The following is a 22,216-nucleotide window of genomic DNA, read 5'->3' as shown; positions in this document are numbered from 1 at the left end:
CAGTGCAGCCACGATGGGAAGAGCTGTCAGAGGGTTGCTATTAAAGCAGAAATTCTGCAGTTTCACCGAAAGCAGCATTATTCTTTATCTGTGTATGCATAAACTGCAGTAGCTCACACAGCACATTATGAGTGCCTGCTACCTCCAAGCTGAGAAGCTTTATCACCTGCCTTCTCTAGAGCACACCACTGATGATGAGCATCCCATCTCCCACAGACACCCACACAGATGTGCATCCTCTCTCACTGTTCATCTGCAGAGCCTGCAAACAGCAGCAGTGACTTTCATGTAACTGGTAGAAGAAATGGTCACTTAAGTATTTCAGGAGCTTTGGGTTAATAAAAAAAAACATCTGATCTCCTGTTTAGGAAAATCTGCCTGAGATATCTTGCTAAAAATAACTGCTATCAGATAAATATAATTATGTCCTTGGGGTTTTTTGGTTTTGCTGCTAGTGCATTCTTTCACATATTCCCAGCTCTTGCTGCAAGAGCTGTTGTGATTTTTATAAAAAGGAATTAGGTCAGAAGACCAAAATATTTTCTATTTCCAAAAACACTCTGCTCTCAGTACTGTTTACCTGTAGGTTGGCAGGCCACTGAGTAGTTCTCTTGGCAGTGGTAAGCCAAAAGTGTGCTTACTCTTCTGTTATGAAATTATTTTAGAAATTATTACCATTAATAAATTAATATTTTCCTTTTTCTTCAACAGCTTTTCAGTGCAAGGAAAGTTCTATGGCAAAGCTCCTAAGCTTGAACAAATTACTGGAATTCCTGTAAAAACGAGAGAATTAATATTGGCTGATGACTGCCCATATAGCTGTGCTACCCGCATGCTGAGACATGTGATAGATTGTCTGTTGTGTTTTGATATTTGCTACAGTTAAGCAGTTTGAAGGTTTTCAAAATCAAATCATATTGCTGGAGAGCTTTTTACTTCCCCCCCACATTTCCATTTCTCCCTTGATAGCTATCAGAAGCACATGTATGCTTTCAATCAGTCCTGCCCTACTCTTTACTACAAGGTTTTTGCTGCCATGTTGCCTCCAGGAGTGGGGACTTCTCCTTCTGTGGGTTTCTCATGCATCACCAGCGTGCTGCTGTGCTGTCACTGCTAAAGAATGTTGTTCTCCTTCTAGTGGTCACTATTGCAAAATTCTTTGTGATATTTCTTCTGTGTGTTTTGAGAGAGATCTGCATTAGGCTTGGTCTGTGCTTTTAATTGGAGAAATATATCTTCCACCTGAAGACCTTCGTTAAGATTATAATTGTTTCATGTACTGATTTGTTCAAGGAAATCTCAGAGAAAGATTAAATATGAGTATTAAGTTTATCAAGCAAGGCTATGTCAGGATTAGATTATAACTGACTTCCATTCAGCTACTCAAATATTTTCCTGATTACTCATCTAAAATACTACATTTTCCCTTCTTCTTGTGGTTTCCCCTTCCTACGCTGTGGCTACAACTCTCGTGGTTTTTTTTTCCCAGTAAAAGCTTTTGGCTTTCATTTATTGGTTTATACTGAGTAGGAACTGAGACGTAGTCAAGCTAATAAGTACAAAATAAATCCATCTTAATCACCTACATATATGAATATAGATATGCCAAAGCATCAGAGTGCAACATTATAATTTATGTCACTTAACAGCTGGATTTTAGTAGCTTGAACTCAGCAACTTAGTGACTGGAATAAGCCTGGCAGTTGTTACTGTTCAGATATCACCATCACCATTTTATTTAAACTAGGGCTGCTCAAGGGCTGCAAGTGAGGCTGGGCTGGGCAGGGTACCTTGGGGACCTTCTGTGATCACCCTGAGCCCTGTGCAGCCCTGAGCCATTGAGAAGCACCAGCTGCCTGCACAGCTACTGCAAAGGGAGCTGGCACTCATCACTCACTGACATTCAGGCTCTGCTTTGGGAGCAAGAATATTCCTGAGGCTACATCTGGCAACTAGACTTCCTGTAGATCTAGAAAGGGATATAGACTATGAGACTCCCCATGTTTGACTTCGAGGAGGCTGGGCTCCAAAAGTGAATACTGGGAACAAAATAAATCTTGGTGGAATTACCTATGTACCGTAGAAAATTTCCAGGATTTAGGTCCCTACACAGCCTTTTTGGGTAAAGCCACCCAGATCCTTCTTCCAACCTCAGTCTGTTTAGTTTGTATGAGGTTTTTCTGTGGTTATTCTTTTGTTGTTGTTTTATTTCCTAGGTGAGTGACAATAGGAGATGGGGTTTGTGTTGAATCCATTGTCAGTGTAGGCTAGCACAGATCAGAGTCTCACTGTATGTAAGAGAGAGCTGTGTATGTACCCTCTTCTTATTTACAGCTCTCCATCAGGGCTGGGTGAGAAGAGAATGCCCAGATGTAAAGCTCTGCCAAGACAGCAGCAGCTGTGAACATGCAGAGCCTGAAGATATTTATTGGCAAAAATACTAGGAAACAATCATTTTGGAAATGGGCACTCATTTCTTTCCTGAGGCTTGCTTTACTATCAAATACTGTATCTTTTATTTTTATTATTATTTCCTTTATTTTTTTAAAAGCAAGCAGTGTTCATTTCTCCTCTATGCCATCAGTGACAGTAGGAAATAAGACCAAGTACAAAATCAATTGCTGCTGTGTCCAGGAGGCAAACTCAAAACCCTTACCATAGTTTATTTCTGATGAGCCAGCACTGCTGGTACCATTGCTGTCTGCATCCAAAGAAATTGGACTGAGCATCGGTGTACAGTTAACATGAATTCTTTGCCATCCAAGGCAACTGCAATTTGTGTGATGTTTCAGAGCTTTCAGAAGGACTTACAGCACACTTCCTCTCTGGCATTTCCTGGATTTCCATTTTTTTTCATAATTTTATATCCCCTCACAATAAAAATCTTCATTTTTCTTGCTTTGAGTCATCACCCTTCATCTTCACTCTGATTTATTTATAGCTGCTAGGATTCCAAGTATGTATTTCTGGATCAGTGAAGGGCTTTCACATAAATATCTCACACTAAAATAAAGCAGTAGTGTGAAGTGCTCCCAACTCCAGGCAGGGCAGATGCAGCAAATGAAATCACTGATGGAAATAAACATGAAAATACAGGAAGATTTTTCTTATAATTGTGACATAAAATCAGCACGGTGGGTGAAGAATAGTATCTGCTTCGTGTACCTTTCATTGATGCCTTACACAACATTGTTACATATGGATACCTTCTGTTCATCCAGTCAACTTGCTCAGACAAAAGCAATATTTAACCAGGCAGATTGGATTTTGAATATGTAAAAATTGATTATTCTCTGTTGGAGTCCTGTGCATTGTATTCAGAATGGATTCAGCATTTAAGCTGATTGTTTACAGCTAGTTTACCATGAAATATCAACAAAATTGCCATTTTGATCTCACTGCTCATTTCTTCAAGATAAGAAAACTCACAGCAAGTCTGCATCATTTACACTGCTGTTTTTTTTGTTAAACTGCTTTTGGGAGACTCCAGACTGCTAGAATAAAAACCTAATGAAAGCTTTTAGATTAAAAAAAAGTATTTAAATTTTATAGATTATGAAGATATTCGGAATACTTGCTTCTTTGCTCAGTAGACAAGAAAACATCTGCCTGCTCTGCTATGCTGAGAAAGAGCCCTAGAGAATCCCTTGGCTAAGGCAGAATGAGAAAATGTGCTTCTTTGACAAGTTGAAGTAATCCATTTGTAATCAAGAGCGTAATTCACTTGCAATCAAGTATCCTCCCATTACTTCTTTATTCCAGTCTTTATCTGACTTCTCAACTGGATCTAGATTCTGATTTGTTTGCTTCAGCTGTGTTTTATGTAGTCTTAAAGCTGCAGACCTGGCTGCTGCCCTGCTGTATGCGTAAGAATTGCTGCTGAGATAGAGCAGAGTTGTTTGATCTGAAATGGCTAAGACTGTGTTTTTCTGTTTCACTGAAGGAGCTGAGTGGAAAAAATTGCATAGCCTGTAGTATCTAGATATCAGCCCCTAGATATTCCCCCTCCCTGCCGAAAAAAAAAAAAAAAAAAAAAAAAAAGAAAAAAAAGTTCAGATGAGTTTAGTTTTTGTTTTGCTTTGTTTCTAAAAAGAAAACTGGGTAGGAAGTGAGGTTGTCTGGGTTGGTTTGTTTGCTTTTCCCCACTTACTAGAAGAGTGATTGTTGAATAAAATGTTATTTATGTTATTTGTGTGGAGTTTGTTTTTTTTTTTAATTTGATTTCTTGAACTTTGAATAAGAAATAAGTATGAGAAGTATCAGTTTCCTGGTTGTAGGAGGAGGCACTGCTGACAGTAAAGACGTTTTAAAAGAATGAAAGGAAAGAAAGCTTTGAGTGTTCAGAACTATTTAAATGCATTCAGTGTTCTTTACAGAGTGGATGCAATGGGTATGCCAAGTTAGGAGCGCACATTTCCAAGAAGGATGGTGTTAACACTGGACTTCATGAAAGTCCCAGAGTAGGTTCCTTTCAGGAATCTTGCTACAACAATCACACAAAAAAAACACACACACAAAAAGGACTTCTTTGTTTTAAATGGGGCTCTCTTCAGTTGATTGCTGAGATTAAAGGGTGTCAGCTCGAAGAACCTGAAACTGTTCTAGTAGGAAAATTCCATCTAGGCTCGAAGAAGATTTTTGTTTGATTTTTAAGCATTCATCTAATCATTCTCTATGACTGGCATTATTTCAGCAATCAAGGAACTGAATATCCTTTACTGCAGTTGAGTAAACTCTGAAAGGCAATCCCTTGGACAGCTGAAGATGTCAAATAAATATGTAATCGTGCAATCCGATTGAGTTCTAATGCCAGTAAGCAAACAGCTCAAGGGCTTAAGAAGTACTGCTATTCACCACAGGCTTATTTTTTATGTGATATGGACTGTGCTGCTAATCAGATGTGGTATGTTTCTGTCTTTCAGATTTACCGCTGGATTATAGATTTACACGATTTTCCTCAAATAGCTCAGCAACTGCTGGGTACTACCCAAGCCCTCCAAGAGCACTGCTGCCAAGTGAGGAATCAGTGACTATGAAATAGGTTTTTGGCTTTTCCTTCAATAAACCTGTGATCCTTTCTTAACTGCTGTTAAATGCTAATTGGTGAAAATGCTGTTTGATGCTTCATAAAATAGAATGACGAACTAAAGCAGACTCCTGTGTAGATTTGTTTCCCTTGTTTCCCTTGTTTTTCTAGTCCAGCTGGGACAGGTGAGTGATGCATACTTTGTAAATCTCCTTACCAGCACTACATTTCACACAGAAACTGGCTTTTTCCATACACTGCCCACATACTTCAAGAGAAATTTACTGTTAACAATTCATCTCAACTTGCATACTAAATTTTCAAGGACATTTTCAGTACTATCTCTGCTTAAGGTGGTGCCATTGCTGCTGCTGCTGCTGCTGCAAAACCCAGAAAAGACATGGGACTAGTCCCTCAGCCTACTCCATTAAGAGTTACCTTGGCACTGCAGGTTATCACAGTAGATCAGCATGATGCAAGCCACGAGGAAGTTATTCTTTTGCTGTCTAGCCAAAAAGATATGTGAATGAAATATAGGCAGCAAAACACAGAATTACAGTCCTGAGAGCTTTCACTACATGCTTTGTATTCCTGCAAGTGCCTAACCAATGGTAAAATTCTCATCATGACTCCTCCTGATCTGGTCCCCTATACATGCGTCAGAACTCTTCTGCAGAATATAGGAAACCAGAGTAACGGTACCTTGCTCAGCTCAAGTAGATGCAAACCCATATTTTCCACCTTGCTGGAAAATGCTTCCAAGAGCAGGAAGGCTGCATCCATCCACATCCACTAAGTGCAGCCTAAGCCCAGAAGAGAAGCAAAACACAAGGTGTAAACTGAATATTTGTGTTCCTATTGGCTAATCTAAGCAAACAGGTTTCCTGTTCTCTGTGGGTTGAGTCTGAAGTCCTGGTTCTGCAGTACCTTAAAGCAACGCTACCTTCAGCAACTAAGAGAGGATGACTGCTACAAGAACATGTCTGAGATGTTTGCTGTGTTAAAATTATGTCCTTGCAAATTAAGCTGGCACTGTTTTAAATTAATTTCCCTCCAAGTTTAAAGAATGTTACACAGAAACTCTTTTGGTTTCAACAAAAGTGCACAACAAGAAGTTACTTTCTTGGGCCCAGCCAATTCTCAGAATGGATTTGACTTGTGATAATTCCTGACACATCACCATTGCTCATCAGTTGTATAGTTTTGCCGATTACAGTATTTTTTCTCAGAAGAAGAAGCAAATGCCATTCCACCTCATTTCAGAGATACCTGTCTTTGTTTCATACTTTTTTCTGTGTCCCTGTGAAATCAGTATATAAAGACTCTTATAGTGATTATTCTTGATAAATAACCTCTGAAGATATTGCAAGTCTTATTACAAAGCCCTCCAAAACGAAATAGAACATAAACCCAGACAATTGTTTTGATCTTCCCAAAAGGATCTGTTGTCCTAGTATCTTTTGATTTGGCCACTAGCCTGAGGAATCACCATTGCTGAGTGAGGCCTGGCCACCCAAAAGGCTGCTGGAGTGAAGGTCAGCAATGGAGGACCTTTGGGAGGTGGACAGGATAGCCCTTGGAAATGGAGAAGGCATGGGGATGACAGAGAAGAAATGTGAATGGAAGAAAATTGATAGAGCTAGCCCCTATTGAACAAGGCACTGTAAAAACACAATCTTTGTTGTTGCTTTTTTTTTCTCCCTGATTATTTGAACCTTTGTAAATCTTGAATATTTCTTGGATTCTGCTGTGAGAGATCTCTGACAGAAAGATCACTGAAGTGAGGGTGATGGAGCACTGGAACAGGCTGCCCAAGAAGGTTGTGGAGTTTCCTTCTCTGGAGATATTCAAGACCCATCTGGATGCCTACCTGTGCAATACAGTCTAGGGAGCCTGCTTTGGCAGGTGGGTTGGACTTGATAATCTCTGGAATTCCCTTCCAACCCCTGCAATTCTGTGATTCTGTGATCTCTGAAAACTACCTTAAGTATCAGCAGGAAGACATAAAGCTGAAAAGAGTCACTAAAATCACCATGTCTGTTTAAATAGCCCTGAAAGCCGCAGTTTGGCTTATAACTTGACACGACCAACAAATCTCTTTTGTCATCCACTTTGATACCAGGCATATGTGTCTTAATTTTAAAATAAAAAGAATTATTTCTTAAAGAAAAATTATCTGAATTTACTTCATAGATGAACATCAAAAACAAAAAGGAGAGGATAGTGCTGCAACCTCCAATAATGCAAAGCTTGACCTACTGCAAATAACAAACATGCGAATCAACCAAAACACAATATAAACTAACATTTTTAATAAATTAATACCTTTAATACCTATAGGAAAATCAGCGTTGGCAATGTGCAGAGGCCAGTGTGTTTCCTGAACAGGACTTGTTCCTGAAAATTAAAAGGCTTCTCAGTCCCCAGAGAGTAAAAGTCAAACAAACAAATGCAGATAACTTATCTGCGACAGCCAGCCAGCCATGGCCTTGCTGAGGCCAGCACTACCTGAGGCTGCAGGAAGGGAGCTCCTTACCTTCTTACCTTGCTGTGTCCCACACCTGCCCAGTATCCAAGGTGTGAGGTGGAATGCCAATGCTGGCTCAGTTCCTATGGGAATTCCCAGGAAAATCTGCTTGTTCCAGTAAGTGATACTTTGAGATAACCATGCTGGTGATAGGCACTGGAAACAGCAATCCTAAAACTAGTTTAAACCTACAGGTTACAGCTAGCTGTTGTCCTGGCTGGCATAACAGCTGGAAACCTAACCTAGCAGGGGAAATACTACATATTAAAGAGGGGCATGGTAACATGGCAAGTCTTCTAAATTCCCTGGTGGAGGGATATGAGGTCTACTGCACCTTGGCATTATGGAGAGAACAAGACAAGTTTTCTGGCAGGCCTGGAAGCAGCTATTTCCACTTTGTACATTTAAGCAATCAACATTTACAACAAAATATTCTTTTGTACACTTGCTTTGTGGCAGACAGTAGTTCATCTGAAGAATAGTTCATCAGGTTTGGAAGGGAAAGCACTTGGCTAAGCTACAGAAACCTTACCTCTGCAGAGTACAGGTTGTAATGGTACAGCTGTGATAATGATGCAGCCACAAGATGTGCATTAACTGCCCAAGAACCACCTCGAGCTTGCTGGCACAGTCTCCTGGAAAAGGCTCGGTCCCCTAATCAGCTCCATCTCCTGTAGCAGTGTCTGTTCAGTTCTGAGTGAGTGGAACATCAAACTTCCTCAGAGGGTCACAAGAAAGAAAAAAAAATGTACAGAAATAAAGAAAAAATTGAGGTGTTTTTTGGAAAGATTACATTGCAAGAAACAAATCTTGCTTTACTGTAAGCACTATAAATAGAAATGCCTATTTGAAAACTGAGCATGGATTTGGGCCAAAAGAAAATGGAATCCAGGAAGTTAAACAGACTTGGGAATGTTTGCCAACAACTGTAGAGGGCAAAATGGGGATTCCTGTGTGCAGGCCAGTGGCATAGTGCTGTGGTCAGGGTGAGTAGTCATTTTCCTGAATGTAGGACTAAAACCAAAGGGAAATCATTCAGAATGAACTGAACACCCACAGCAGCTCTCTAACAGCATGGCAAGACCACAGCAGGCTTGCAGCTGACCAGATGTCACAGTTCATGGAAGGGTGAACATCTGAAGCACCGCATCTAACTTCTGCCCCCACCAGAGCTAACCTGATTTAATCAGAACTGCTAAAAACCCTGTGTGCTTCCCCCTTCCACTGCCAGGGCTCATGCATGTCTCTCACACATGATTACAACAGCTTTAAATACTTGCAGTGGGGGGAGAAACCATCCTAGCAACTTCAAAACCACATTATGGCTTCCATCCTTCTGCAAATTAGAGGGTGCAAGGCACAGATTGAGTGGCACAAGTGAATCATAGAATCACTGAATCATATGATCATAGAATGTTTTGGGTTGGAAGGAACCTCAAAAACCATTGAGTCCTAACCCCCTGCCACTACCAGCCACCATCTCAGCTGCCTGGGGCCCCATCCAACCTGGCCTGCAGCACCTCTAGGAATGAGCTTCTCTGGGCAGCCTGTGCTAGTGCCTCACCACCCTCTCCATGAAAAATTTCCCCCTGGCATCTACTCTAAATCTCTTCTCTTTTAGTTAAAAACCATTCCCCCTTGTCCCTATCAGACCACATGTAAGCTGCCCCCCCTTTCCTGTTTATAGGCTCGCTTTAAATACTGAAAGGCCATACAGTGAGGTCTTCCTCAAGCCTTGTTTTCTCCAAGCTGAACAAGTCCAGCTGACTGAGCATTTATTTGCAGAAGAGGTGGTCCAGCCCTCTGATCATCTTTATGGCCCTCCTCTGGACCTGCTCTAACAGCTCCGCATCCTTCTTGTGCTGAGGGCCCCAGGCCTGGACACAGTGCTCCAGATGGGTCCACACAAGGGCAGACTGGAACCACATGGCACCAGCTAAACATAAGAATCTTTTCCTCTTAAAAGTCTGAAGAACTTGGGATCTTTTTAAGAGTGAAGAAAACAATCATAAAATATTTTAAACTCTGTATATGGAACAAAAAAAAATTAGATTTTCTTGTCCAAAACATACAGGAGTGTTATTTGAGGATATCTTTTAAGAAAACAAGTCCATTAACATTTGGTAGGGCTTGTTCTGTCACAACACAAATAGAACTCTGAAAACCATGACTCCATGGGCCTAATAAAATTCTATTAGACGAACAACTTTTAAAGGCTCTACCAGCCCTGTGGAATAAAAGTATCTAGGTAAATAGTTCTTCACTTACTTACCTTATCTCAAAATAAAACTTGAGAACTGCTGTTTTCCTGCAGTGTCATCCTCTGGGACCTCAGCCCTATTCTGAGAATTTCAATGCGTGTCACAGCTGCTGAGCAGTTTGCATATTGTTATAATTCCAAGAAAGGAGATGGCACTTCAGACTTACTGAGAAGAAATGTTTTGTTGTGATATGGAAAGACAGGAATTCTTTATCTTACACCAACGGAACACTTATGAAACACAACTACTGGAGGGCTGCTGCTGGAACAGGTGCTGCAATATTAGAGTGATGGCACTGAAATTTCATGTCTTTTTCTTCCCTCAAAGCTGCCCAGAGACAAGGGTGGTAATGTCCACTCATATATACATCTAAACAGGCAGCAATTAATAGCAAGGATCCCATGACCTGAGAATGCAGAGACAGAGGGAATGAGGGAACGATCTGCATTTCATAGGAAGTTGGTTTTGTGTGGGGAGGTTGTTACTGTGGTATCTCACGATGCTGCTTATGCAAGTGTTATTGTTACATAGAAATGAGTCTCCAATGCCTGCACCCGTGTTTGATTCAAAGTCCCACTTTTGAGTCTCAGTTGTAACTGGTGCACAGCAAATCAGGGTGAGACAGTTCTGAAGAGAAGCAGAGGCAGCAACATGCCCAAAGGCAATCTCTGAGCCACACCTTCTGCACTGACACATCTCTAAGCGTAATGAGGAGAGAGAAATGGGAGCATGAAATACAATACTGAGGGGGAGGGGTGTAAGTAGGTGACGTTTAAACATTTTCACAAATTCCAGCAGTTGCGTAGTTGTCTGCTTGGCTTTCCACATATCAAGTGACTCCATAAAATAGGTGGATTCTATTCATTGAAAACAGCATGTTACAAATGGAAAACATTATTGCGACATATCTGGCATCCAGAGAGGGAGAACGTGGCAGGCGGCTGCGAGGCAGTGCTGATGGGGCCCATCTGAAGGTTTCTCTGGGAATGAGCACTGATGCTTTGTTCTCCTGGGGACAGTGCTCAGGAAGGAGAGATTCTGACATGTTGTGAAAGATCACACATCTGTGTACAAGAAGTAACAGCAAGTTCTGCTGGAGGGCCAGCTACATCGTGCTCGGAGCCCAACCTGCTCCAGTCACGCTCAGAGAAAGCAAGGACTGAGCACTGAAGGAGCCAGTAGCATGGTACTGTGGCAGCTGCTGGGCAGCAGTACACCTAAACACAGCCCAGGTACAGAGATGCAAAAGCAATAACAATACCGTCCTTCTACTTTTTAATGCACCCTGCTGTTGGAAGGCAGAGACCAGAGAATACATGGCATTTTTTATCAGAGCCACATCTTTCTTCTGTGTATTGGGATATGCAACTTTCTACCTACCTTATGGCTGCTTCCTTCCAAGGTGACTGAGGAACATGATAGTCTCCACTCACTGCCTTTTCCATCCTTGCCGAGGTTCCTGTCACAGTTCCTCACTCGCTGTGAAATCTGCAGGAATTTCTTCTGGTCTGACTTTGTCTGCTGGCCTCAGGCTAAACCAGGCTGAACACATGGTGAAAGCCAGAGAAAGGGAAGGAAAGGAAATGTAAAGCAGAGAAAGATGTTCCATTTACATATAAAAAAGTACTGTTTAGGAAACACAGATGGTGCCTTCCCTTTCCAGCTGCCTACCACTACTTTGGCTATGAAGGAGTAAAAGACATCTGTGGGACGGACAGCACCATGCCCACAGTGTAGATGTAGCAGAAGACAAAGGGAGGAGAAGCTTTTTTTGCACTAAGGCATTGTGCCAATCCATAAATGTGCCTGGCACCTGACAGACTCATAGGAACATCAGGCTAGATGTTCCTGAGAGAGGAATTGCTCTTTGCCACAGTGTGTGTGACAGATCCTGGAAGGTATCTGAGCTAGTTGGGAAAGAGTTCCAGATCTCCAGTTCCTTCTGATTCTCAGGGCTGTTTTCAGCCACTCCTTCAGCTACTTGGCTTTGGAGTTGTGACTGTTTCTGCCCATTGCCTGTGCGGCGAGCCAGACCCCAAAATCCCCAAGTAGTAAATGGTATGAATCATGCAATACTCTCATAAACTTGAAGGACACAGCAGTAACAACTGAGTTAGGACACTGTCTGGTCCACACCCTGCCTGGAAAAGAGGCCACATCCAACATTTCCCCACATGGAATTAGGATAAATTGTGAAAATTAGAGCTCCCTTCATGTGATGCTAATGCAGTAATGAGGGAACCTCCAGACAGATCAGCCCAGAGTGAGGAGGGCAGGATGAGCATTATGCAAGGATGTGGATCTGCGACTCTGCTGCTCAGTGACAAGAGGAGGCTGCCCCAGTGCTCTTATCCTGAGGATTTCAGCTCACAGAGCCGAGATCAGAAATCATCACAGCTGGGCACAAGAGATGAAGAGAAACAAGGATTATAGTCATAAGGAAATCAATTGTTTTGGAGAATTAGTAAAAGAATCTGGAGAATTTGGTACTTTTCTCTCTTTCCGTTTGAAGAGTTTTATTACTTAACGGGAAAAGTAGAAGTGCCCCTACATGGAAATTAGAGACTGAACACATCACACAGAATAGGTCTTCAGTGAGAGGGTGGGGCTTGAAAAATAATCACCGAGGAAAAATAAAAGGAGAGAAATTACTGTTGCATTGACTTGGGAGGAAGGAAGACAAAAAAGGACCGAGGCTGTGTGTGTGAAACAGAAGGAATGACATACAGCTTCTCTCTGTAAATTAGCATCTCCAGTCCTAAGGAAAAGAATCTTTCCCACATTTTCACAGCTAATTAAGAACCAAGAGCTTTAAACTGTATGAAGCATCAGCAGGCATTTTGTGTCTCCTCCAGAAATGATGAGCCCTACCTCACTGCCTTCGTTGTCCATTGTGTCTAAGGCAGTGACTCCTCTGTGCACACAAAAGCCTGCTGGTGCCATACATTTTTCTTAGTCACAAAGGCACCAGGATTTTCATGTTGCTGGTAATACTGTCATTTCCAGACAGGCGAAGGAAAAATAAATAAGGGTGAGTGACGTATGAACTGAACAGTTTCCGACCTGAGTAGTTTTCAGACAATTTCCATGGAACATGCTCCTCGCAATGGCCAAGCCAATGGTCTTCAGCTCCAATAGGTAAATACAGTTCCTCTCCTAGTCTGTTCTGGTGCAATGCCACCCAAAAGGTCAATGTGCTATATGTTTCAGTGTTGAATGATGTAACTTAAGGAAATGATATTTGCAAAATTTACTAATGTCAATGGTTGTTTCCAGTAAAATAAAAGGAACAAATAAAAAGGGCTTCTGATTCTTGGGAGCAAAGAGGAAGTGAAAGATGTCAGGGATAGAGGCACCACTGCAGTGGAAATTGTATAGTGTTATGTTAGTCATTTAAGCCAGCCCTGGTGTTGGTGGCAAGGACAGCTTGGGGGCATGATTCATCACCCCCTAAAGAAGATGTTTGAAACAGACCAGATGAATTCTATTCTGAAAGTTCTTAGTCTTGTCTATATTTATAAAGGGCTTCCTAATGTGTCAGGATCAGAAATAGTTCACAATTACTATTGCAAGCTACACCTGGAACATAACCATATAAAGAGGACTGAAAAGGACATGGACAGGCCATGTGGCCATAAGCAAGGTACCCCTCACTCTAAGGGTAAGACCTGAACTGTTCCTGGTAAATACATGCTTAACTGTTCTTTAAAGACTTCAGGGACAGAGATGCCATTTACTCCTGCTAGTATATTTACCCCTAAAGATTTTTTTTTTCCCTACTTAGCTAAAAATTCTCTTCCTGCAGCATGCAGGCTGCTCCCAGAGGATATGGATAAGAGATTATTCTCTTCAACGGTTTTTATGTAGCTGGAGGCTGCTGTTATATCTTCCTCCAGTCTTCTCCTCCCTGGTATAATTTTTTCCATCTCCCCATCCACACAACATCTGCTAGACCTGGGGTCTTTCTCATTTCTTTCCTCTCTCCACTTCTTAAATGATGTGGTGGCAGAAGCACGGCACAGCAGACCATCTGAGGCCTTATTTGCTTAGGGTAGAAAGATTTCTTTCCTGAGCCTGATATGTAATTCTTCTGTTTATGCACAAATACATGGAAAAGTTAATAATTCTTCAGAAATTCTGGAAAAAGCCTTTCCTGATTTTGGGAGGATTGTGAAGTAAGCAGCACATTCAGGATGCAAAAAGAAAACAATTAGTCATGAAGCTGAAATTAAACTAGAATGGAAATTTCTTGCCTGTTGGGCATCTCCAAATGACTGTATATAAATTTCATTGTTACTGAGCAGTAAAATAAGCCCCATTTTATGCAAGAAGACATAAGGAAGAGGGGCTTTGCTCCACCACTGCCCAATACCATGTCAGAGCAAGACCCAAGCACATCTCAACTCATCCTCTGAGATAGGAACCTGAGTGCATAGGCTCAATGGGATCACAGCACGCCTTGCCCAGGTATTCAACTGTGACAAAGCAGCATAGTGCAGTTTATCTGAAATACAGATGAGCACTACCAAGAACTGAGGTTTTGTGTTATGCTGTTCAGAACCGCAAGTTAACAATGCTATGTTACTTAGATTCAATACATTTAAATACCTAATAACATAATGCTAACCTAACAACATAATGCTAACCTATGATCAGTATGCTGACATCTCCCTTCAGGCATCTCAACAGTTCTGGGAATTCCCATGCAGTTTCCCTCTGTTCCATGTCTGGCCGGTGGTGGACGCAGCTTTTCTCATGTTCATTCATGTTACAGCACCAATATTTTACAACTGCATTATCAATGCAATATAGTCCAATACTGTTCAAATAGATGTTTAGAAACAGATCTTCTAATGCTTAATCTGGTGTTTGCATGACTGAAAATGAAGCATTCCCTTCTTGTCAGTATATCACTACTGGTACAAAGCAAGGCTTCCTTCCAAGCTCTGGCACTACTCTGAGTTTGAAGTAACAGCTGGTGGATCCCAGTAAGATTGTTGATAGGCAGAGAAATACCTCAGAAGGGAAGGATTAAAAATAAATGCATAGTTTCTCGTTTTGCCACATTTCTACAAACTTATTAGTCTTTGTATAACAGCAGGAAATCACACTGCCGTAAACCACAAAGCTTGTTTAAAACTATCCTCGCAAAATCAGTTTTGTATTGTATGAACACTTATGGGCAAAGCGATGTTTTGTTTTGTGGTGGAGAAAAAGAACTCTGAGGGGACTTTTGGATCAGGTGTTCCACTGGGACTCTCACACTACCAGAAAGACATTGAGGCTCTGGAGTGTCCAGAGATGGGCAACAGGTCTGTGAAGGATCTGGAGCACAAGTCTTATGGGAAGCAGCTGAGGGAACTGGGATTGTTTGATTTGGAGAACAGAAGGCTCAGGGGAGACCTTACCGGTTTCTACAACTACCTGAGTAGAGGTTGTGGATGGGGAAGTTGGCCTCTTCTCCCATATAGCCAATAATAAGAAGTAATGGCCTTAAGTTGCTCTGAGGGAGGTTTGGGTTGGATATTGGGACAAATTTATTCTCCAAAGAGTGATCAGGTGCTGGAATGGGCTGTCCAGTTAGGTGGCAGAGTCACTGTCCTTAGAAGTGTTCAAGAAGCCTTTAGAGGAGGTGCCAATGGAGGTGGTTAGTGGATACAGTGGCGATAGGTTGACAGTTGATGATCCTTATGGTTCCCTTCCAACTCGGGATATTCTATAATCCTATGATTATGTAGCGAGTCCCCTCTGTCTGTTTCCATCTCCACACTCCGTGCAGAGCCGTGCAGAACCCACAGTTCCGACAGCCGGGGTCGGGGGCCGAGTGCGCATTTCCTTTTGTTGTGCTTTTTTTGCGACCAGCGTTCCAACAAGCGCACCCCGCTACAAGGGGCGGCCGCATTGCTTCCGTGCGGGAATGGCAGCGGAGCCGGGGGCTGCCATAGGGGCGGCGGGAGGAGCACGATCGTGCCGCCGCCATGGCGTGAGGGGCTGGGACGGGGAGGGGGAGGAGGACAGGGAGAGGTAAGGAAGGAGGGCGGGGAGGAGGGGGTGGAGCGGGAGGGGGTAACCGCTTTCTTCCTGAGTAGAAAAACGTCCCCCCCGCTCCGTGCCCCGGGGCTGCTCGGCAGGCTGCCGAGGCAGGAGCTGCGGGGCTGTGCCGAGTAGGGACCGCCAGCAGAAAGTGCTCGTCCCCGCCCCGTCGTGTTGCCCCGTCCCGTCCCTCCGCAGGGCGCTGCGGGCCCAGAGGCTCTTCTCGGCGGCGCTGCGGGTGCCGGCGGGGCGCGGGTCGGGCCCCGCGTACTGGAGGTGCTTTGATCCGTGCCCCACTCCCGCAGCAGCACCGGAGCCGTCCGCAGGCGCTGAGTGGAGCCTCACAGACGTGCCCGTGTGAGAGGTAAGTGGAAGCATCCTCATCTAGGGGAGCCCAGAGACAGGAAAAGGGAGATCTGCCCGATGCAACTTCCTGCCGCTTTGCTTTTTGCTGGTGGTTGGAAAAGTCGGAGTGAGAGGCGAGCGCGGCTGCCGTCTCCTCCAATGCCGGCGGCCCTCGGGCCGCTCCGTGCGAGACCCGCACCGCCTCGCAGTGCCTCCTGCATGCCCCGAGAGTGCTGCCCGACGGCGCTGGGAGCAGCCGCTCTGCGCCTCCCTGTGACATCCCTTCTCGAAACGACGTAAAGCTGTGCTGCTCCCCAAGCTGCCTTTTGGGACAGTGACAATATAAGAAGCGAATGCAGCTAGGAATGAAATGCAGGAATTATTGCTCAAGTAGCTGCAGGGTTTACTCGCCCTGAGAAGATCAATTGCAGTTTAAACAGCGCTCAAGTTTTAATACAGCCCAAACAAAGAGCAAGCAAATCTCGGCTGAGCATTGCCACGCGATGGTTATCACGCCAACAATGATCATAACTCAGCACGGGGTTTGGGGAAAGGAACAATAACAGTGAAGGGCAGCAGTGGGAATCAATAACTCAGATTCTGCTCATTGCTCTGAAAGTCTCTCGCTGGGCAGCCCCGGGCAGTGTGCCCCACCTCGCTGTGCCTCCGCTTCCCCCCTCATAAAGCAGATAAATGTGCCCACTGCCTTATGGAGGTGCTGAGAGCCCTAATTAATTAATAGAGTTCATAACTGCTCGGAGATCCCTGGGTGCATTTTTCAACAGAAGCGCTAAGTGTTACTCCAGCTGGGGGTTCTTGCATTGTGAGGCACTGCTCCTATGGGTTTCTTTTGTGACCTACATTAGCTGAAGTTTTTAATGGAAGGCAACAAAGTGCCAGTTCTGGATTGGAATTTTCTTGACTGTAAATTTTGCTGGCAAGCAAAGCTACAATATACTTCTCATAAGCTGTTACACTGGGACTGCTAGTGCTTTAACAAAATGTTTTCTTGTTATTCAAAATAAGTTTGCTTTTATTGCTGGAAGACTTGGGATGCTTAGCATTGACTGGTATTGCCATGGGAAAAAGCAAACAAACAAAAAGCTGGTATTATTTAATATAAGAATAAGATACGTTTATACATGTATCTGCATCCCATGTGTGGATGTTGACCTGAGGTCAGTGGCTCTGTCACTCTGTATCCCTGTACAGTCACTTCTAAGCCCAGCACTTAGGTCATAGAGAATATGTCCTGCAAAGGAAGCACTTCACAAATCGGTTACCTGTGGTAAAAGCTGATAGTTTCTATTCACACAAGTGAACTCAAGTGTCATCATAGTTTAATTGTTCTAATGAGGTACTTAGTAAATTTCTACATCACAGTGGAGAAAGAAGTGCATTTAATTACCTGGCCAAGTGTTAGGTGTTATTTCCATAGATTCCATGCAGTTACAATAAAGTTGAAGCTACTTTTTCAGCTACTCCTTAATTTGCAGTGATTCAGTTTTGGTGCTACTTCTTTTGGCACTTCTTCAAAAAAAGAAAAGGTTTTTCAAGGCCAGGACGATCGTGGTACGAAATCATTGCCCCCAGCAGGCAGGTGATGGGTTGCAAATGAGCATCACCATCTTGTTTGCAGGTGAAGAAATGGTCCCATCCATCAGTGGCTGGCAGCCTGAGCCACTGGCGTGGGGTGAAGTGAGGCTGTAAGTGAGGCCATGCAGCAGTAGTGTCAGCACAGGCCTGTGACTCAGTTCTCACTAAATGCAATCACTGAAGTTTAGTTAGAACTGAGTCACATTCCTACGGCTGTGTTTGGAAATTTGAACGTCTGGCACCCCCATCATACTCCAGCAATGAGCAGAAAGTGATTCAGTTACTACTGCTATTGTTCCTGGATATTTTGCAAGAAATAAGGTTTGTTTTCCCCTTATTTATTTATTTACTTAGCAGAGATTAAAAGTATAAACAAGGAAAGAACTTTCTGTATCTCTTGTTTCCTGGTTTAGACTTGGTAATCCAAGTGTGAGGATAGTAGAAGTGAGGATAAAGCCGTATGGCTTTTGCTTAGAGAGCTGCATTTGATTGGCAAATAGAATATCTCAGCAGCAAGCTTGTCCTGCCTGTTTGCACTTCCTTTCAGCTGGTTCAGATAAAGGAGTTTGGTTACAGTGTTGTACTCCCAAAGCTGCTATAGCACAGTGCCAGTTTGTGTTCACAGCTGTAGTCATGTCTTTATTATACTTAGGCTTAATATTTGGTTGAAAGCCTAATCCTTGAACTGTTCCTTGTTTGGGTGGGTGTGATTTGTGCCAAAGTGTGGAGCATGACCTGGGGATGACATTCCAGATACTCACAAGGTGCAGCTCTTCTTCACTGTAATCCAGAGGGCCAGGTCCTGCTCACCTTATGCAAACATCAGGATTTATTCACTCTACAGTTTCAGTATTTTCTCACGTGAGACCTATGTTATGTGTCTGTTAGCACAGCTAATCATGGCGGGGATATGATGAGGTGTGACAGCTTCATTAGCAAAAGCCCCAGACCCTTATGCACTGTGCTTTTTCCAAACTTGATTATTTGTTCAGGTTGGGAATGGAGCAGGGAAGGGGATTAAATTCTGCCAGGAAATAAGTAATACTGCTGACGTGATGTGGGTCCTTTCTCCCAAATGCTTGGCCAGCAGAAGCAAGGTGTTGGTAACATGGACCTGACCTATGAGGTCTGGTAATTTGGGAGTCACGTGAAGGACATAGCACTGGGAATAGCTTCTCCCATCAGATTTTGTCACAATGAGGCCATTATTTTTACATGATTTAAAATTACCTTTGTTCAGTCCTCTTTTCTGTTTTCTTCTCCTAGCTGAGAGTCAGAGAGTGTACCATAGGGATAGGCAATGGTCTCATTTAGAGGAAACAATGGACTGTAGGGATTCTGGTCAGTTTTCTCAGATAGGTATTGTATTTCAGTAGCAGATAAGCTTAATTTTAACATTAGAGTTCTTTCAGCACAGCTTTCTTTATGTTCTTGTTTGTTGTTTTCATTTGTTTTTATCACAGATAATAAGTATGCTGAATGTTTGATAGAAACCATGTATCCCATTATAAGTTTTCAATTAATATTTGCTATAGCTATCAAAGTATTTCAAAAATTCCTCTAAAAATGTTTCTGTGGATGTCAAGTTACTTTAAAGCTTTTTGATCAGATCCTTGTAACTGTGCTATGTCACATTTCTTTTGCTGAAGGGCTACAGAATCATAGAATCACCAAGGTTGGAAAAGACCTACAAGATCATCCCTTCCAACGGTTCGCCTATTACCAATGGCTGCCACTAAACCATGTCCCTCAACATAACATTCAGTCTTTCCTTGAATACCCCCAGTGTTGGTGACTCCACCACCTCCCTGGGCAGTCCATTCCACTGCCTGACCAGCCTTTCTGAGAAGTAATACTTCCTAATGTCCAGCCTGCCACAGCTTGAAACCATTCTCTCTAGTCCTATCACTAATGACATGAGAGAAGAGGCCAACCCCCAGCTCACTACAACCTCCCTTCAGGAAGTTAGAGAGAGCAATGAGGTCTCCCCTGAGCCTCCTCTTCTCCAGGCTCCTTCAGCCTTTGTTACCCTCCTTTGAACATGTTCCAGGGCCTCAATGTCTCTCTTGCAGTGAGGGGCCCAAAACTAGACACAGTCCTCAAGATGCAGCCTCACCAGTGCTGTGTACAGGGGGACAGTCACCTCTCTGCTTCTGCTGGCAACACTATTTCTGATGCAAGCCAAGATGTGTTGGCTTTCTTGGCCACCTGGGCACACTGTTGGCTCATATTCAGCCAAGCATCAGTGAATACCCCCATGTCCATTTACTCTACACAGTCTTCCAGCCACTCCACCCCAAGCCTGTAACATTGTCCGGGGTTGTTGTAGCTGAAGTGTAGGATGTGGCATTTGGTCTTGTTGAACCATACCCCATTGGCTTCAGCCCAGCCCTCCAGCCTCTGTAGGGCCTCCAGATCTCTGTAGGGCCTCACTACTTCCAGGCAGATCCACGCTCCCAGCCAATTTGGTGTCATCTGCAAACTTACTGAGTACTTGTTTTGGTTGAGCTGTGAGAGCAGTGCCTGCACAGCACAAGGCCAGAAAAATTAGAATTTACAATTCTAAATTTAAAGATTAACCTATAATTTAATGGTAATATTGAGCCTGCTCAAGAAAAATGGTTATGCCAAACATGAGCAGCTAAACTTTTCAAGAGTATGTCTTTGCATGTCTTAAGAGTAGGTGTAACTAATATAAAACCAAGGGTTAAGTCAGATTGTAACCTTTTTTAGATTCATGAGTTGACTAGTATAGATTACTTTGTTTTTTACCAGTGTTCCTTACATGTCAATACAACATAAAGTTGTAGGATAGCTCTGTATACAAGGCTGAGTCACTGACAGGATATGGAGACAGTTAACATGCACTTTGATCCCATAGCAAGCAAAGGAGGTGATGCATTCCCATCTGCTGATATGAAATTCTATGGATATGTTAACAAACATAAATATTTGATATCTTCAGCTGCTGAAGTTCGTAAATAAGGGCAGATATACAGAGAGAAAGAGCTGAGTTTATAGAACTCCAGCTGAGACATTAATCTCCATTCATCTTGGAGGGCAATTAAAACAATAAGTTTAAAGTTTAAAGTTAAAAGTTTAAAGATGTCAGTTATACATAGTAGAGATGAACAACCAGCCGTGGAACTTGAAACATTTATAAGTAGTAGGAGGAGTAAAGAGGAAGGCTAATAAAGAAATATTAGTTGGAAAAGGGAATAGAAACTAAAGTGAGAGATCGAAACACCGGTGCCAGAAGTTTCTGATAATTGGCCTGCTGAAGCAGCAAGGGAAGCTCCACAGCATGCAGCAGTCTGAGTAGGCTGGATTAAGCACAAGGAAGATTTTTGTTTCGACAGCAGTAAAATTGCCTTTCCCCTTTTACATGTATGATTAATTTTTGCTGTCCTCTGTTTGTGCCTCCTGGGCATTGCCATCACACAATGTTTTGCAGCTTTTCCTGAGCACTGTGCTTCTGTTGCTTGATCCGCACACAGATCATGCCCTGGGTAACCTCAAATAATCTCTTCCTTTGCTTATTTCCCGTGGTGAGACACTGTTTCGCTTCTGGCCTGTAGGCTGCTTTTAGAAGTAACCTTCTGTGTGGTTCCTGTTACCCCAAGCCCAACTGTTCACACATTTCAGGCCTGTTGAATGGGTCAGAAAAAACTAAGCTTTTTAGCAGCAGCCAAAAGAATAACCTGAACTGTTACAGGCTTCTTTGTTCTGAGTTTCTGCACTATTGTGGTGATAGTTCCAGTCCCAAGAAGCCTCCTATATGTGGACAAGTGGTTTGCAGATTGACCTCTGGGACATCAGTGGAATGGGCAAAAGCAGTTAATACTTTCTAGTTGCTTTCATTAGTGCTAGCTTCAGTGAAAAATAATTATTTCTAATTATTTAAATGGCCTTTTAAGATTTCTTCCAGTTTGGGATAAAATAAAAAACACTGAAGCTCTCAAAGAGATCTTTCTGTGGAGGTTCATAGTTTTATAGTCCTTGATGGTAGAAATGACTGAGCTTCCATTCACTGAATGCCTTAGCAGGCATGTCCAAACTGGTTGGGAATTACTGCCTTTATGGTGCTGAGTACCAAAATTATTTTCTTAATCATTCTAGGCTGTGAATTATAGAATAAAGGATCCCAGTAAGAGTTAAGAACAGTAACGTTTGCACAACTGAAAAACTGAGAAAGCATTTGTGTAGTGGAATAAATCATAAACTAGAAGAAAATTCCAAATTCCCAGGTTATGGTTTGGGCATGCAGAAAATTTAAATCCTGTTTTTGCTTGAGGCAGAGAAAAGGTTATGCACTGGGTGTGTGTAGTCCGTGTTAATTTCCTTATATGGTGGTAAAAAAGACAAATAATATTTAAAATAAAAGGGCTAAGTAGAGGAAGCATCTGTGGCTGATAACTTACAGGTTCT

The 22,216-nt window shown here is 42.8% G+C and overlaps 2 protein-coding genes across 5 annotated transcripts in view; both read left to right on the top strand.

Annotated features, from left to right (window-relative positions):
- NT5DC1 (5'-nucleotidase domain containing 1) overlaps window positions 1–5,154 on the top strand; it is a 107,945-nt gene extending 102,791 nt beyond the window's left edge. The window contains exon 12 of one of the 2 annotated variants that reach the window (XM_015858636.2): window positions 4,923–5,154. In XM_015858636.2, coding sequence (XP_015714122.1) covers window positions 4,923–5,041 — 119 coding nt within the window. In that variant the 3' untranslated portion in view covers window positions 5,042–5,154. Of the gene's footprint in view, window positions 1–711; window positions 4,042–4,922 lie in introns of those variants that run through there. The other variant, XM_015858637.2, reaches the window with a different exon arrangement.
- A 10,703-nt stretch (window positions 5,155–15,857) lies between these two features.
- DSE (dermatan sulfate epimerase) overlaps window positions 15,858–22,216 on the top strand; it is a 40,169-nt gene continuing 33,810 nt past the window's right edge. For all 3 annotated transcript variants that reach the window (XR_001554266.2, XM_015858617.2, XM_015858616.2), the window contains exon 1: window positions 15,858–16,211. The gene's annotated coding sequence lies outside the window, so the exon portion shown is untranslated. The remainder of the gene's footprint in view (window positions 16,212–22,216) is intronic.

The sequence above is a fragment of the Coturnix japonica genome, chromosome 3 (genome assembly GCF_001577835.2).
Source record: "Coturnix japonica isolate 7356 chromosome 3, Coturnix japonica 2.1, whole genome shotgun sequence".
NCBI lineage: Eukaryota > Metazoa > Chordata > Aves > Galliformes > Phasianidae > Coturnix > Coturnix japonica.
The sequence above is the reverse complement of the archived record's forward strand: the minus strand, read 5'-3'. Positions and strand labels throughout refer to the sequence as shown.